Source organism: Hippocampus comes, unplaced genomic scaffold, assembly GCF_001891065.2.
Source record: "Hippocampus comes isolate QL1 unplaced genomic scaffold, H_comes_QL1_v1.1 scaffold202, whole genome shotgun sequence".
NCBI lineage: Eukaryota > Metazoa > Chordata > Actinopteri > Syngnathiformes > Syngnathidae > Hippocampus > Hippocampus comes.
Window position 1 is genome coordinate 1498918 of NW_017805829.1, and position 18608 is coordinate 1517525.

An 18608-nucleotide genomic window follows, 5' to 3' on the forward strand; every position below is an offset into this window, starting at 1 on the left:
CAGGCCCCCAGGGACTGGTCGGAGCCCGGTGGGGGTGGGAGAAAATGTATATTGCTGTGTGTGTGTGTGTGTGTGTGTGTGTGGGCGCGCGCACATGCGCGCATGTGTGTGTGCAGTCGTTGCCATTAACATTGTGCAGCTGTGGCACTTATGCAAGGATTTATTGCATGTGTGTTCATTACAGCTTTAAATAAAATTAATATCTTCCAACAAGTCCAACGATGTAACTGCTCACTACAGAAAAGCTTAAAAAGCCTATAACTGTGTGTTTGTGCAAAAAGTGGTGTCAAATAGACAATGATCCATAAAGAGTGTGTTATAACTGAAGTGGCTGACTTCCTGTGACTTTTTGGGTATGAGTTTTGAGACTTTTTGTGGGTCTAATCATTTTCGACACGCTGGCCAAATTTTATGTTGCTAAGTGAGAAATAGCGTTCGGGGAAAGTATTTTTTTTAATTAGAATTGCCTGCTTCAAACCAAAGGGGGAGACTTTGTGTCTTTTCAGGCATGCCTTGGCATGTTTTTTTTTTTTTTTTGGTGGGTCTAACATGATAGACACGCCGACAAAAATTTCAGGGTGCTCAGTAAAAATTGCATTCCAGGCTAAAGTTTTGAATTATCACAAATGGCCAAACTGCTCCTGAAGTGGCTGCTCCAGAACAAAATGTCCACCTTCCTGTGTCTTTTCTCAAATGCTTTTTTAAAACTTTGTTTGTGTGTCTACTCATGATGGACATGCCTACCAACAGTGACCCGCCAGGCTTCTCATTCTGTTTCCCCCATGTTGGTTATTGCTGTCTTGTTAATGTTCCTCTGAACGGTTTGGAACTGGGAAGTAAATTCCTTGTGTGTTTCTTGCATACTTGGCCAATAAATCTGATTCTGATTTCATCTTACATGAAACCCATCAGATTCAAATTTGGACTCATTTGGCATTAGAATCTGCTAAAACGTACATTTTCAAACAAAATGTCTAAATTGCTGTTTAATTCAAGGAATCGGCCCTTGAGACTTTGTGCATTCTGTTATGATAGACCATCCTTAAAAATTTAAAGTTGATCAATGAACACTAGTGTCGGCGAAAATTTGCGTTCACATTTCCATTTCTGTTGAGGTTTTTTTTTTCATTAAGCCTTAGTGGCCTGCCAACAGGTGATCACTCCAGCAATAGAATTCCAGTCATTTTGCCAGTCTGTCACTGGGTGCTCAAGCTGACTCAAATTTGAATTCTTAGTTAGTTTACATTTTACTCAGTATTTTTATTGATGTCAATATCATATTTTTCCAGTACTTGGTTAGATTCCGACAGCGTCCCTGTAACATGCCTGGCAGATGAACTCACTGCACAACTGGGCCGCACATGCCTAAATTATTAATACTTGGTGCTACCAAAGATTCCCACCGTGTGTTTGCAGCCATGTACGGGCAACGGACTTTCAGCTTTAAAGCCATAAATAGGCCTGGGAATTCACTGCACCTGCGGGAATCCTAACAGGTAACAGATGTTGGTATGTATGGGCAACGGACTTTCAGCTTTAAAGCCATAAATAGTAGCTAAGCAGGGCCTGGGAATTCACCGCACCTGCGGGAATCCTAACAGGTAACAGATGTTGGCATTAAATTTTGAAATAATCGTGAAAAAAAAGTGAATTCATCCTTTGTTGTTTTACGTTCTCGTTAGTTGGTGTGGCTCCCACAAAATGGCCTTGCACTCTAAAATTTACTCACTAAGAAGCAGGTATCCTCAATGAAATCATTTTTAACTTTTTATAGAAACCTTCATGCACCTCAAACACTTCCTTGAGGAACTCCGCTCGGTGCTGTTGAACAAATTTTGGGGTACGCTGTTTCTTCTCTGGGGAACGTCAAAACTTTTGTACTTTCAACTCCTATCACTATTAGTTTTTTTCTTGCAACAAGAATCAAGGAGCTTTTTTACCTTATATAGAAAACGTACATTAAACACCTCCTTGAGGAACTCTTTTCAGTACTAGTTTCTCAGTGGAGAATTGAGGGGTATATTGTCCTTTCTCTGGGATTGTCAACCTCTGAATTCTAAATTCCTTCCCTGATTTTTATTGTTTGGCTTCTTCTTGACACAAGGTTGAAAGAAAACTCCATAGACTTCATTCTCTTGAGGGACTCCGTTCAGTACTAGTGAGGAATTTTGTCTTTCCTAGTCGATTGTTACCCTCAGATTTCAACTTTTGGACCCTGAATTTTTGTACTCTTTTGTGCCGTGAAAAATATACAATAATTTTACTTCTGTACCTGACCCACGGCGACTATTTCTAGTATAATACAGTTAGTTATAAGAGAGAGGGTGCCTTTGATTGAAAGTCATTTATTATTTGTGTCAAGTGACACTGGAGTTAAAAAAAAACTTTTAAAAAGGCAAAATCAGGGTGTAGACTCTGGACTTAAATTGTGCTTCAAAGCATACTGCTGTTTTGGTTAGCACCTGGGTTGAAAAAGGCTGAACTAAGATAATTAGTACCCATTTTTGTTGATGGGGAAAAGGTAGTCTTTCATTTGTGTTTAGTGGATAACCGCCCAGCTTCTACTGGAAGGGATGGCATCTATTTGAGGAAATTTACTATTTTCAATGACAGCGCTGTTAGCAACCTACCCACCGAGTTCATTCATGTCCATGTTACGGTGGGCGGGGGTCCCTAGAACTTCCCCCTTTGCATGCATATATGGGCGCTCCAGTGGAAAGGTTAATGTTCAACAGCGTGAATGGAAGGTGCGAACAAAGCACAATGGCCGCACTGTACGCCAACCTATTCATCCGCATTGACTTCCTGCCTTAATAGCCGCCTCCACTTTCCTCACTGCGAGGGGTGGGTGGGTAAGTAGGTCAAAGAAAAGTCATGTTTGAGGTAATTCACCCCCCGGGAGGAACGGCTGCGCCTCTGATCTTAAGAAGACCCCAGAGGTGAGGTCATTTGCAAGTCACATGGTACATGCCCATGACGAGGTGCTTCAGTGAAAAGACCCTCTGTTGATGAAAATGTCAAGAAAAGTCGACTTTTACTTCATCTTGTATGGTGTACCATTGGGAATAAAAAATGGTGTTACTTTCAAGGAAACATATGATGCATTTTTGATGAATTATGATGAAATGAGTCGACCAAGTTTGTGCTTTTCTGCCACCTTGTGGCATTTATAGGCAATTAGAAATCTTTTGGGTTCAATCACTCGTTAATTGCAGCATTGTTCGCAAGCTAACACTGTTAGCTAATGCTAATTGGTGCATCCAATATCAACACCATGATATTTGTTTCAGACAGGGTTGGCCGGCCATCGCTTGAAAGTGGCTCTGGACCTTCGCCCAGCCTAACTGATAATGTCACAAGCAAAGAAACTTGGTGTTCGGGCGGTTATAATGTAAATTAGCCCTGCTTGTTCCATCAACAGGTGCAGAAGGGCTTGCTCACAGACACATTTTTCGAAGTAGGCAAATAGACTCCACTGTCTAATTTCACACGTGATGCACTTGAGAGAGCCACTATTTGTATACAAGCAATTAAAAATACATTTTTCTACAATATGTAACAATTAAAGTGAATGTATTATTTGCTACGCCGTTTGTTATGTTAAAACCAACATGTTTCAGTCAACATTTAACAGATGATCACATGTCTGGCGAATCGCATTTTCTCCCACCGCGATAACGTCACTTCTGGCGGTGGGGAAAAAGCGGAGAGTAATTAAAAACACGACTGCTGGAGGCCAAGACAAACCCCTCAATTTGTGACCTCCCGAGCCTGGAACAGTTAATTAAACATGGTCCCTTTCGCTGCCACTTGCTACAAGAATGATGATAAGACTTCAGCAGAGTATGGCGTGCCGGGACAAGTGTGTGCTCAATAGATACGATTGCGCTTTAATTGGATTCAGTGCAAGAAAAGGAGGGATTATGCAGTGTTCCCATGCATGCGTGTTTGCCCTGCAGGAGGTATTGCTGTGCCAAATGTTAGTTTGGTGTCTTTATGAAAGAGTCTTTTCATGCAAAAGCCCTTTTTTTTTGTTTTTGTTGGTGCAGTGTGATTCAATGGCGTCCCACTTGGCTGGCTACCAAGCCCACATGAAAGCATCAGAGGCAATCAATGCAATGTAGTTTTTTTCCTTTTTTTTCCATTCAAGTTTACATACTTTTTTTCCTATTTGAAGTATTGAATGAGGTTGAATGATAGCTGCACTGTAAAAGATGCTACGACTTGATTTTTCTTTGTACATCAGGAGTTCTAAGTTAAAACTGAAAAACAAGTGTCATAAAAAATACAATTCTGTTATATCCAAAGTATATTCATGATTGATTTGAACTGAAAGGACTTTCTGACATCGTGTGTCATAATTTGCTAAAGAATGCATTGGGTCACCAACATGGTCTCCGCAGGCACCAGGTGGCCCATGAGGACCACATGAGTAGCCCGACAGTGCTAGGACATTGTGATTTGCTCGTAGAAATTATGATTGAAAAATGCAAACGCTGGCAGTATTGTGAGAACTCTTTAACATGATCAGAGTCTGAAATTAAAATCATCAAATATTAAAAGTAGCACATTCTAATATTTTTAGATTTTTTAGATTTTAGTAATTTGGACAAATATGTTATTTCAGACATGTATCAACCACTGCTGGTTGGTATCCCCATTATTAACATGTTAACCAATAGCACATTCTAATATTTTTTGATTTTTTAGATTTTAGTAATTTGGACAAATGTTATTTCAGACATGTATCAACCATTGCTGGTTGGTATCCCCATTATTAACATGTTAACCAATATGTTTCCCACTCCGTGCCTGCCTCGCAAACACCCACTTGCTGCACGTGTGAATCTGGGTCCTGACCTGAGTTGGCCTATTAAGATCTTCTGGTGTTTGTTATTCACGTGGCATAATGCTTTTGTTTTCTTGTTATTTTCTAAAGCCAGCAAGCTAAGAATGAATCACAGCCACTTGTTTCTCATTTATAAATGTATCTGGAAAAGCATGCACCATGGGGGCATACACAAACAACAAATTCCATCAGCAGGATGTATTTGTTTGTTTGGAGGAATATAATATAAGCAGTCATCTTATAGGGTGCACTGATTGAGGTGTTTCAAGTGACCTTAGCGCCTTTTGTGTTGTTTATACCCAAAGGAAATGCCGCAGTCATTACAAGTTTGACACTGTCGTTTCTCACTCGCAAAAAGACTGTTTTGTGCTGCTTGGGTTCACAGAGTAAAATAAGTACATTAAACAGTGATTTATACACAAACCGATCAATATCATAATGTTATGTATTTCGTGTTGAAATAAATCCTTTGTACCGGGTTCTGTCCAAAATTTAGCAATTTTGGACTGTTGATAGGTCACCACGTCTTCAAATCCCGATACGAAGGTTTTATAAAATAAAATCATCTAGGTTCAGTTTGTAGTTCTTAATGTTCAGTTCAGATTTTTGGGTGAAATCGAAATGTATTTATTTTTTTGTGTAATCGTTCACATTATGTTTTAATTGTGACGTCAGTCTGTCTGGTGTGTGAACCAAATGTACTCCCAAAGTCACTCGCATGTGCAGAAGAGATGACGTGACCTACATCGTAGTGTTTATGGAAGTAAATATGGTGCAGTGAGTGGGGCCTCACCTTTTCATCATCTCGTATCTACAGAAGAGTGGTGTGGGTGAAAGTAGAAATATATTGGGGAAATGAGGCGAGGCTTTTTCATCGCCTCATTTCACAGAGACGTCTACTAAAGATGACATCACGTCATTGCAACATGCAATAAATGAACCGTTTGCGTGGCTGAATTACTATTCTCACCACAGATGTCCACTTCATTTTTAATGTTTCAGGTGGGATTAAATTCAAATCAAATATAAAGTCAACACTGTTCCTCAAAACAACTTGGCGGATTCACAGACAATTGTCAAGTCTCCCTCCCAAGAACTCTTCCCCCACCTGCGTGGAGCGCATATTGGGCTTTTGATGACATATAAATCAGATAATTGCGACCTTGCCGACAGAAGTCGCATTGCAGAAAAATCAAATACATATCCGATCTACACATATGAAAGTGACCCAGGTCGACTTTAAAAACAATGGAAATTGAGCCATTCAGGCTGTGGAAAAAAAAAATCTGCTACAGGTCACACACATGGACAAAAAAAAAAAGAAGAATCAGTTTTGGGTCATACAGTATTTGCCTGCAAACTGAATGTAAGCAAAGTCTCCCGGTGAATCAAATGAGACCTCCACTGGACTTCAAAATTCTGACAAATCATGGAAAAAAAATCAGATCCACTAAATCACATGAGACTTCATCAAATCTCATGAGATTTCTTCCAAACCATGCAATACTTCTGCACATCCATTGGAAACTTGTGAACATCTTGCGAGAATTCTTTTAATTGCACAGGACTTCCTCAAATCTTGCCAGACCTGTCCTCAGGTACATCACACAAGAATTCCTCAAATGTTGCAAGAATTACCCAACGCAAATTCACATAAAATTTTCACAATTCTCACAAGAATTCCACAAAATCAAATGAGACTTTTTTTAATCGTGTGGGATTTCCCCCAAATGACGCAAGACTTTCTCAACAGTTGTGAGAATTCAATGAAGTCGTGCAAGACTTCAACAACTCTTGTATGAATAACAACAACAAAAAAAAACAAAACCATCCAGGACTTTTTCAAATCTTGCGGTAATCAGGTGGGACTTTCTTGAATCTTTCCAGAATTGACACAAGACTTCATAAAACCTATTCGGACAATATGAGACTCGATATAAGCTCTCGTAGATTCCTTATGTTACTTCTTCCTGGTGTAAATATTTCACATATGTGTAATTGGCTCAAGTATCTGCTTTGTTGCCTACGCTCTCCTCTCTAGATGCAATTCCTTGGTTGTCTAATTTAGTTTAAACCACAGGTGTCAAACTCAAGGCCCAGGGGTCAGATCTGGCCCGCCAACACATTTTATGTGGCCCGGCAAAGCAGCTCAAACATGTCAACTTCCATGATCCTTTCTAAAATGTCTACCAACATTTTTCATTCTCATCTGTAATAAATAAGAGAGATATTCTAAACTGGGCGGCCCGGTGGTCGAGTGGTTAGCATGTCGACCTCACAGTGCGGAGGTACTAGTTTCTATTCCAGCTCCAGCCTTCCTGTGTGGAGTTTGCATGTTCTCCCTGTGAGTGCGTGGGTTTTCTCCGGGTACTCCGGTGTCCTCCCACATTCCAAAAACATGCATGGCAGGATGATTGACCACTCAAAAATTGTCCCTTGGTGTGATGGTTGTTCATCTGTGTGTGCCCTGTGATTGGCTGGCAACCGGTTCAGGGTGTCCCCTGCCTACTGCCCGAAGACAGCTGGGATAGGCTCCAGCACGCCCCGCGCCCTTGTGAGGATAAAGCAGAACGGAAAATGGATGGATGGATATTCTAAGCATTTTCTTGTTACCAAATCCCTCATGATAGTAACTTAAACAACAGTTGAATCAACAGTTATTCTTGACTTCTTTATATGGTTTCAGTCATAACGGCCCTCTAAGTGAAACGGTAACCAAAGTGTGGCCTGCGCGATCAATGACTTTGACACCCCTGGTTTAAAGTGTTCAATTTCTTTGACAGTTTATCGCCATTTTCAGCCGCAAAGCATCCCTTCATTTCTTGTTTTTTTTTCTCTTTTAGGAGTGCAGGAGTCCCATCAGGAGAAGGTGATCATGGTGTCTGGAGAGGGGACGATCCATAGCCCGGATTTTCCTCTCACTTACCCCAGGAACATCGTGTTGGTGTGGAGACTGGTGGCGGCGAGCAACATGAGGATTCAGTTTACCTTTGATGAGAGATTTGGCTTGGAAGACTCCGAGGACGGAATATGCAAGTAAGGAAAACACCCTCTGGGTGTCATAATTCCTTAAATTGTCGCAACGACTGATACGTTAATAGAAATTTTTCTAAATCACATGAGCCTTCCTCTAATGTCGTGAGAGTTCTGCTAAATCACACAAACATTAATCAAATCTGATAAGGCCTCCATTCAATTAAAAGACTGCTCTGAAAAATTTAGCAAAACCTGTGAAATTTCTGTGAGATCACATGAGATGGTCTTAGATCTTTAATTCTGGAAAATCACACAAGACCTTCTCAAATCATGTGAGATTTCTGTAAAATCACACAAAACCTCGTTAAATCTTGTGAGACTTCCACTAAAGCACTCAAGATGTCCTCAAATCTCTCTAGAATTCCACATAACTATGCAGGACTTCCTCAAATCTTAGGACACTCCGAACTCAGACTTCCTAAAATATTGAAAAACATTCAGCAAAATCAGATAAGACTTTTTCCTATGGTGTAAGAGTTCCACTAAATCACTCACTGGTACCACAAGCTAAATCAAGCAAAGATTTCCCAAAAAAAAAAATCACGAGACCGCCAAATGAAATGAGACCTCATGAAATCTTGTGAGATTTCTGCCATATCGCATGCTTCTATTCTTCTATTCAATCTCATGAGACTTTCTTAAAATCTTTACAGCCCTATGATGAATCATGGAATCAGGGAAGTAATCAGCTAAATCAGGCGAGACTTCATCGTATCGCAGAGAATTCCATTCGATGGCGTTTCCCCAAGTCTTGTCAGTCTTCCTGCAAATTCATAAAAGACTTCCTCAAATATTGTGTGAAATCTGCTAAACCATGAGACTTACTGAAGTCTTGTGAGGCTTCTGCTGAATAATGCAAGACCCCAAATGATGGTGGAAAAAAAATCAGCAAAAGTCATGAACGTCTTCATCAAACATTGGAAGAACGAATCATCCTCAATATTTTCTTGAGTAAAATACATGACCTTAGCAAGTAAGTACATACAGGAGCTGGTTATTTTCCTCCATTGTTCACTCATTTCCACCAATTTTTTGAAAACAAACGACTTTGATTTGAATACCGTAGGCATGACAGATCACCGCTTGAACAGTTGGTCAGTGTTGGATCATGTGAGGTTGTCTGCCTTTCAAGATTTAGAGTGGGCGTGAGTCCATTTGTGAAATTGCCTCTGGGTTTCATACTGCTTCGGACAATCATGAATATTGAAATTTATACTCAGCAGCGAATTTGACTCGGACTGCGTCAATACATACGGCGGCTCACAGTAACTCACACACATACAGTACGTCGTACACACTACATTTGTTTTCTCGTACGGGTCACTTTCAATTATGGCTCGTGTTTGCCATTTCATTTAAAGAAGGAGCCGGTCGATGACGGCCGTGTGTGTCTTTACGGAGATACAGTACATCACCACTGACTGGGCGTTATGCAGGAGACAAATGAGGGCAAGGTGGACCGATGGATGATAAAGGGCAAGAGGAAGAGGAAGGAGTTGTGGGTGGTTAATGCCGGGCTACTTCTGTCTGGAGAGTCCTGGACAAGTACTGGAGGCTCGATTATTGTCACCCGGTGCAATCGGCGACCGCATGAGGTCAATTTGTATGCACAGCTACAATCAAATATTTATTTGTGTTTACCTACACAAGACAATCACCAGCTAATCAAAAGAGACAGTGCCGGAAGAAATTATGGTTTGATTGGACTTCCCCCACCTCCCCCCGCGTCCCTCCAAAAGCCCATATTTGCTGACATCAATTTAAGAGCGTGCTCATGTCAGGATTCAACTGAATGTGATACTGGTATAATAAAATATTATTGTATTTCGTATAACTTAAATAACGTACATCATCAGACACATAGCATAATTGCCAAAGTCAAAATAGCAATGGGAGTTCTAAAATGTGAGGGTTTTTATTCCTGGTTTTGTCAAAATATTGAAAAATGACTTGGGCACTTATCCTATGTGGCCGACGATATATTAAATGTATTTTGAAAAAGTTCTTTCATCAAAAAAACGTTTAAACCTACATTGAAAAATATTTGAAACTCAACACGCAATATACAAACAAATGAAATTAAATAAAATTAATATGTATCTATAAATATATATGAACGCTTTATTTTGCTGATACTTTATTTTCAAATTTCCAGTTTAGAAAGTTTTTATTCCATAAAAGAACTGGAATCTCAAACCTTACTAAATACTTCAACATTGTTCTGTTACTACATCGATAATGATTATGTTGAGATCCTCGTTATTAACCCCACAATGAGTAAATGTGCACCCTTTGAACAGCATTAGTGGAAATTGAAAATTTTTAAATTGCATACAAGGAAAACACAAATACACAAAGTCTAAAAACAACAAAAAAAACAAAGCAAGTCATTTAAGTGACAACTTTCTCGGGTTACATTTTTTAAAATTTCAACAGAAGACCTTTGCAAGACATTTCAAATAAAAGATGCAACATCGTTTTCCTTTCTTTTTTACACACAACAAAACGAAAATCACACAAAAAAAAACATCACAAAAAAAATAAAAAATCTCCCGAAAATATCCGTGTGCACGTGTGGACGTAGCTTGAAGTAATCAGCATATCCTAGCAGCGGTCGGGCGAATAAGAGCGACATTTTTTTTTTTTTTTTTCTGGGGTCAAGCCAGTCCAACTGAGGGCCTGAGGCATTCGATTGCATCCCAGGATGCCGCACGATGAATGCGGCATCCAATCATCTGCACACACACACACACACACACACACACACACATACACACACACACACACACACACACACACACATACACACACACACACACACACACACACACACATACACACACACACACACACACACACACACACATACACACACACACACACACACACACACACACATACACACACACACACACACACACACACACACATACACACACACACACACACACACACACACACATACACACACACACACACACACACACACACACATACACACACACACACACACACACACACACACATACACACACACACACACACACACACACACACATACACACACACACACACACACACACACACACATACACACACACACACACACACACACACACACATACACACACACACACACACACACACACACACATACACACACACACACACACACACACACACACATACACACACACACACACACACACACACACACATACACACACACACACACACACACACACACACATACACACACACACACACACACACACACACACATACACACACACACACACACACACACACACACATACACACACACACACACACACACACACACACATACACACACACACACACACACACACACACACATACACACACACACACACACACACACACACACATACACACACACACACACACACACACACACACATACACACACACACACACACACACACACACACATACACACACACACACACACACACACACACACATACACACACACACACACACACACACACACACATACACACACACACACACACACACACACACACATACACACACACACACACACACACACACACACATACACACACACACACACACACACACACACACATACACACACACACACACACACACACACACACATACACACACACACACACACACACACACACACATACACACACACACACACACACACACACACACATACACACACACACACACACACACACACACACATTTACATTCCACTCACAGTGCTCTCGTCTGCACATTCTGACATGCACTGAGTGGTTTAGACGAACAGATCGCCATTCTATGTTTGTAGTCGCTTCTGTTTATTTCTATTGCACAAGGTGGTGGTTTTCATGAGTAATCAGCTGTTTGTGTGTTTTTACATGTTATTTTCTCTTGTGAGGTAATGGATGGCTGGATGGATGGATTATATTGAGCCGTCTTTGCCCTTACAATGTCTTCGAGATGCTACATGATGTCAGCCTATTTGTTCCATTGCTGTTCAACAGCACTTAATGATCCACACTTGCTGCATTATTGATGAGCCATCTGTCGCCACAAAAAGTGCTGGAATACTTCCACTCCGCTGTTTGCTGCTTATTATGGGATAGGTTGTTATTGATCGCCATTCCACCTCCATTCCTTTTATGAGTGTTTTTATGAGTATTGTTCCGCAGACGAGTGTTTCCGGCACAGATGGCGGTGGCAGAAAAGGTTGGAGGTCATTGCCTTGCACAAGGATGCTTTGATGTGTCACCTCGTGGAGGAGGCAGGGATCAAACGTGGGGCCTTCGGGTTGTGAGGCAACCTGTGGATGCCTGTGGGTTCACACACGTGATGTTTTTTAATGGGCAACAAAGAGGCTATCTAGCTAACTACCTAGCGAGCTAGCTAGCTATCTAGCTAGCTATCTGCCCATGTAGCTACCTACACATCCATCCATTTAGGTAATATCCATTTATCCATCCATCCATCCATCCATCCATCCAGATATAGTGGCCATACTGTACATTGGCTGGCAATCTATTCATCTGTTCAGCTGTGCAGGAAGCATCTTGTAATGCTTTTTTTTTTTTTTCCTAAATTAAAGTAAGATTAAAGTAAGATTAAAGTAAATTATACAACAATTTTTTATCTATTCAGCTATCATGCCTGCGGTTTCGGTTAAAATGGAATGTGATGTGTTTTTGAGGTACGACTTTGTTGAGCTGGAGGATCCGACTGACGGGAGCATCCTGGGCCGCTGGTGTGGGTTGCAGGCAGCCCCCGCGGCCCACCTCACCAAAGGCAATCAGGTCCGCGTACGCTTCGTCTCGGATGAGTACTTCCCGTCCGAGCCGGGCTTCCTCATCCGCTACGCTCTCCAGCCAGCGGTAAGAATCACGTCACGGCAGCAGAAACATGTCAATTGTCATTTGAGATCACAGCGTTCGAAAACTGTCTTGTGCTTTTATTTCACTTCATGAGTGAGCTGAGGTGGAAACAACAACAGCCTAATATGTTCACAAAATTGGCAATTATATTGTTCCAATTCTGTTTCCATCCATCTGAATGACAAATTAAAAAGGACCACGTGTTTATTTTGTTCACGGAAGTTGCACAGGAATGGGACAACTCATTAGTTTAATCATGCAGATAAAACCAGCATGTCACCATTACCGGGGTAGGATTTAAATCTTCTGAAAAACAGGATTACTGAAAATTCATTTCAATCAGTTCTATTTATTTAGATCTCTAGGTAATTTTGATTTCATTATTACATAGTACATATTTGTATTAGTGGTATTCTGTCCGTTTTTATTTGTATTTTTATTTTGTTTGCATTTCGTATATTTGCATTATATTCACTTCATTGTAATTTACATTTATTTATTTTTCTTTTCTAAATTTTTTTTTTAATTTTTTTAGCTGCACTTAATTTTCAATTTTATCTTTTTTTATATTAGAATTTCCATTTGATTTATTTTACATTTGTACTTCTATTTACATGTTGTCAATTTTATTAGTTATATTTTATGTATTTATCATCGCTTTGATATTGCTCTATTTCTTAATCACATTTTTTTGTTTTATTTGCAAATTATTCTTTGCATTTTGTTAGCATTTCAATATTCTGTTGCACTCAAATTCTAATTTTAGATTGTTATATTGTTATATTTTTGAGTATAATAGTTTTATTTGTTTCTTGTTTGTTTTTACTCATGTTGTATTTTATCTATTTATTTGCTGCAGTTTTTTAAATGTTTTCTGTATTTGAAATATTTTCATTTCATTTTCACATAGTTGTATTCTAGTTTTTTTTAAAATCTGGATTAATTGTTTCCTTTATTTTTTTTGACAAAATAATGTGTTATTTTATTTCATTTGTTAAAATAACGTGTTATTTTATTTCTTATTTCTGTTTGCTTCTCATTGTATAAATGACCAAGAAATGAACTTTTCCACCAAGCTCTCCCATGAATGCCTTCCACCTGCACCATTTCCAATTCTCCATCTAGATGATCGAAACGTTATTGTTCCTTATGAAAGTGCAGACCTTATGAAGGGAATAAAGTTCCTCGTCAAGGGTTCTCGACCCCTGCGTGGCTTCCATTGGGACCCCTGAAATGAAAGGAGGAATTAAGAGAGACTGGAATACTTTTTAAATTGTCCATCGTTTTGAGCCTGCTGCAAGTAATATAGCAGATCTTACTTGGAGGATAATATCGCTCTATATTTAGCTCTGTGATATACACTATATATACAGTGACCGTTTCTTTTTACACTTTAATATTGCAAGGTTGATAGTCTTGCGCGACCTTTCCGTTAACCTTTCTTCAAGTCCTAAAGCGACATGGGACAATGTCACAATGGTTTATCTGTCATTTATAATCAGGGGTGAAAAGACTATAAAAAGGATCTAATAAAAACGGTATGTGCAGCTCATATGTCGCATTCAAGAACATTGGGAAAGGGATTTGAGAACTCCACAACGATTTGATTGGACAATGTGCTGTGTTCACGAAAACTGTGAAGAGGGGACATCTCATTTTGTCAGTACAATAGTAAAGAGGGTGAAAAGAAACAGTAAAAGCAAGAACTACTGTGTGCAGCGCACGTGCTGTGTTCATTAAAACTGGGAAAAGTGGACATCACCCATTTTATAATAAGAGCAAAAAACAAGAGCATCAAAAGGCTCTAAGAGTAGTCACCGATGTATGCGGCTTGCGTGTGGCATTCAATAAAACTGGGAAAAATGATGCTCAATTGTTCTGACCAATTGTGGTGTGCGGATTGTGGCGTGGACATTTTCTTTATCCTGCAAATTATTTGTAGTCTTCCTTTTTCTTGTGGGATGTGATTGGATGTGTGTGTTACATTCAGGAAAACTGGGAGAAATTATGTTTCAAGTCAAGGTTTTTATTTGTGAAGTCCGGACAAATTTTGTGGGTTTTTGTTTTGTTTTTTTTCTTCTGTGTTTTAGTTGCACCGTTATCATTTCTAGTAATTGTTTATTTCTATTGTGTGTGTGTGTATAAGTGGCAGTTGTCAGCCGCCACCACCAGCGATGTTGAGCATGCATCAGAGCACCCCCACCAAGCAAACGTACCCAACTTCCACTGTGAAAACCTTGTGAAAATGTTACCCCTCCTGTCTTCTCTTTGAACCTCGAGCAGAGGAACAGCGGCGCTCTGTTCCCAGCTACCGGAACCCACAGGAAGCCACACAGGGGCTCATCAAGAGCCGCTCTGTCATTGACAGGATGCCATTTTTGGCAGGCGGCTTGTTAAAACACCAAGAAGAATGACGAGGAGGAGACACTTGAAACCAGCACAAAAGTACTCAGACTATGATACTTGTGTAAAATAATACTCTTGTAAACGTACTCATTCAACTCATTTACTTAAGTTAGAAAAAGAAAGTACAGCCTGAAATGCAGAGGCAGCAAGAGTATTCGCGCTCTTTACTTCAGATACTATTTGCAAAATAATAATCTGGTCAAAGTGAAAAAGTACAGCCTCTAAAATGCAGAGATGGAAAATGTACTCACTTTATCCACATAAGGATAGGAGTACAGAAAAGGATTAAATAATTCAACAAATTCAACTTTTACTTAAGTAAAGAAAAAAAAAGTACTTCCCGTACTTTTGAAGCTTCTTAATTCATTCCCATACAGGTCCTTGGCATCAAGATGCCGAAGATCAGAGATTTTGTCGAAATGAAGTTACTAATATTAATGTGAACATAGTTCCCTAGCATCAGTATGCTACAAGATAGCAGCAGAACACTCCATTTATCTAAATGCAGCACTTTGATTCACTTTAATGTACTTCCTTAGCAACATGCTATGAGATGGTAGCAGAGCACGACTTTGGTTTAAATGACACTTCTCAATTCATTTCAACATAGTTTCCTGGCATCAACATGCCACAACATTGTAGCAGAGCACTACATTTATCTAAATGAAGTTACGCAAGTCACCTCTACATAGTTTCTTGGCAACAAGATGGCAGCAAAGCACTACATTAGTCTTGGGCAGTAGGCAGGGGACCCTGTGAACCGGTTGCCAGCCAGTCGCAGGGCACACACAAATGAACAACCATCCGTGCTCACACTCACACCTAGGGACAATTTTGAGTGTTTAATCAGCCCGCCATGCATGTTTTTGGAACGTGGGAGGGAGGAAAACACAGTACCTGGAGAAAACCCATGCAAGCCCTGGGAGAACATGTAAACTCCACACAGGGAGGCCAGAGCTGGAATTGAACCCGGTACCTCTGCACTGTGAGGTCAACACGCTAACCACTGGACCACCTGGCCACGTAATATGGTATAAAATCTGTAACTATGTAAATTTGCACATATGGGTTCCACAAATGTGGAGATTTACTTCAAAGTTAAGTTTAAAAAAACATTTAAAAATTTGATATTTCTTTTAGAAGGTTGGAATGTATAAAGAAAACTGAATTCTCATAATTTGTAAGGCTAGGTGTCAGTGTATACAATTTGTACTTCATTACTTCGCACAACTCACATCCATGTCAGCCGTTTCCACTGATGTTCAGGCAAGAGTTGATAAAACAGCCGAGGCTGTTTTTACGCCAACCTTAATTGCAGACCGTGAATGGGGCTGGGAAAAAAAAAACACAGCCACATGATTTCATGCACAATAGACTTTGTGGTTTAATGGAAGCGAAGCGGATCGCAGAAAAGTGGTTAGCTAGAGCTTGAGAATGGCGAAGAGTTGTCCACGTGTGTTTTAATAGGCCCTTTCTGGACGAGTTGTCATCATTTTAGCCAGCAGAAAATATGCGCCACTGTATGAGGGCAAAACTTGCTGTCATGAGTAGACGAATAAACAAAACTCTCAAGAAGCCATTTTAACCTTGTTTTAGTTATTTCCAGGGAACTCATCCTAAAGACCTTGTCCAATTAAATATGAATTTTGAAATTGAGTTTGAAAATTAAGCCTCCGCTCAAGTTTTACTTTTCTTGTGGCATTTGGTGGGCATGTCAATCATGTACAGACCCACAACAAATAAATGTCTCAAAAAGAAATGCCCTAAAAGACACAGCAAGACTGCCATTTTGGTTTGAAAAGCATGGCGTGGCAGTGAATTTTAATCAGCAACATGAAGTTTTGCAGGTATGTTTACCATGAGTAGACCCATAAAAAAAGTCTCAAGAAGCCATGCCTTAAAAGACACAGCAAGTCTGCCTATTTGGTTTGAAACGTGTGGCGGAATATGACAGCAAAATTTGATGATATATCATAAAATGTGAAATACTAAAAAGTGCAGTTTGAAAATTCAGTCCCAGGAGCCATTTTTTCATAGCAACATGAAATTTGGTAGGTATATTTACCATGAGCAGATGCACAAAAGCATCTCAAGAACCCATGCCAGAAACAACACAGGAAGTCTGCATTTTGGTTTGAACCAGTGAGGTGGAAGGTGGCAACGAAATATGATGATGCCCCATAAAAGGCTCAACTCTAATCAAAATTTAGTGTAAAAATGTGAAATGAAATTTGGTCGTCATGTTTATAATGAGGGTTGGCACGGTGGTCGGCTGGTTCTCTGCTCACAGTGTAGAGGTGCGGGGTTCGATTCCAGGCTCTGGCCTTCCTGTGTGGAGTTTTCATGTTTTCCCCGTGCCTGCGTGGGTTTTCTCCGGGTCCTCCCACATTCCAAAAACATGCATAGCATACTGATTGAACACTCTAAATTGTCCCTGGGTGTGAGTGTGATCGTTGTTCGTCTCAGTGTGCCCTGCAATTGGCTGGCAACCGGTTGAGGGTGTCCCCCGCTTACTGCCCGAAGACGGCTGGGATAGGCTCCAGCACGCCCCACGACCCTTGTGAGGATAAAGCGGATCAGAAAATGGACGGACGGAGTGATGTTTACCATGCGTAGACATGTAAAAAAGTCTCAAGAAGCTGTACCTTAAGTGACACAGGAAGTCTGCCATTTTGGTTTGAAAAGTATAGAGATGGCAGTGAAGTTTGATGACATACGATAAAACTCTTCAAAATTGAGATTAATAATTTAGCTCCCTGTGTCAGTTTCAATTAGCAGCATGAAATTTGGGAAGCATTTTTTACCAAGAGTATATGCACAAAAAAGTTCTCTTGTGTCATTTTTGTTTGAATTGGCATGGCAGCGAGTGGCAAAGAAGTTTGATGACTTGCCTTAAAATGTGCACTTCAAGTTGAATTTGAAACTGAAGCCCCCGCAGCCAGTTTCACTTAGGAGCATAAAATGTGGTGGGCATGTTTACTATGAGTAGACCCACAAAAACGTCTCAAAAACGTTTCCTTTAAAACAGGGGCCCCCAACCTTTTTTGCCCCACGGACCGGTTTATGTCAGACAATATTTTCAGGGACCGGCATTTAAGGTGTGGTGGAAATAATACAACAAAATAATATGGTATGAGCTGCATGAAAACTGTGGTGTTTTCGAAATATAATAATAAACACAAGGAGCGTCTAATCTGGCCGCAACACTCCGATCGCTATGGTAATGTTTAATGCCTTCAAAATACGATACAACGCAAATTCAAAGTGCATGAAAATGACGACTCACCACAGCACCGAGCTTGATTTTCTGCAACCAGACGGTCCCATCTCGGGGTAATAGGAGACAATGACACCTCAAGTGTGTGGTTTATGTCCAGTCTACTTCGTAATTTTGTTTTCATCGCCGT

General features: G+C 40.2%; 1 protein-coding gene across 3 annotated transcripts in view; it reads left to right on the plus strand.

The window, feature by feature from the left end:
• pdgfc (platelet derived growth factor c) overlaps window positions 1-18608 on the plus strand; it is a 42852-nt gene that overhangs the window by 16663 nt on the left and 7581 nt on the right. For all 3 annotated transcript variants that reach the window (XM_019887471.1, XM_019887472.1, XM_019887473.1), the window contains 2 exons: window positions 7693-7885; window positions 12615-12795. In XM_019887471.1, coding sequence (XP_019743030.1) covers window positions 7693-7885; window positions 12615-12795 — 374 coding nt within the window. The remainder of the gene's footprint in view (window positions 1-7692; window positions 7886-12614; window positions 12796-18608) is intronic.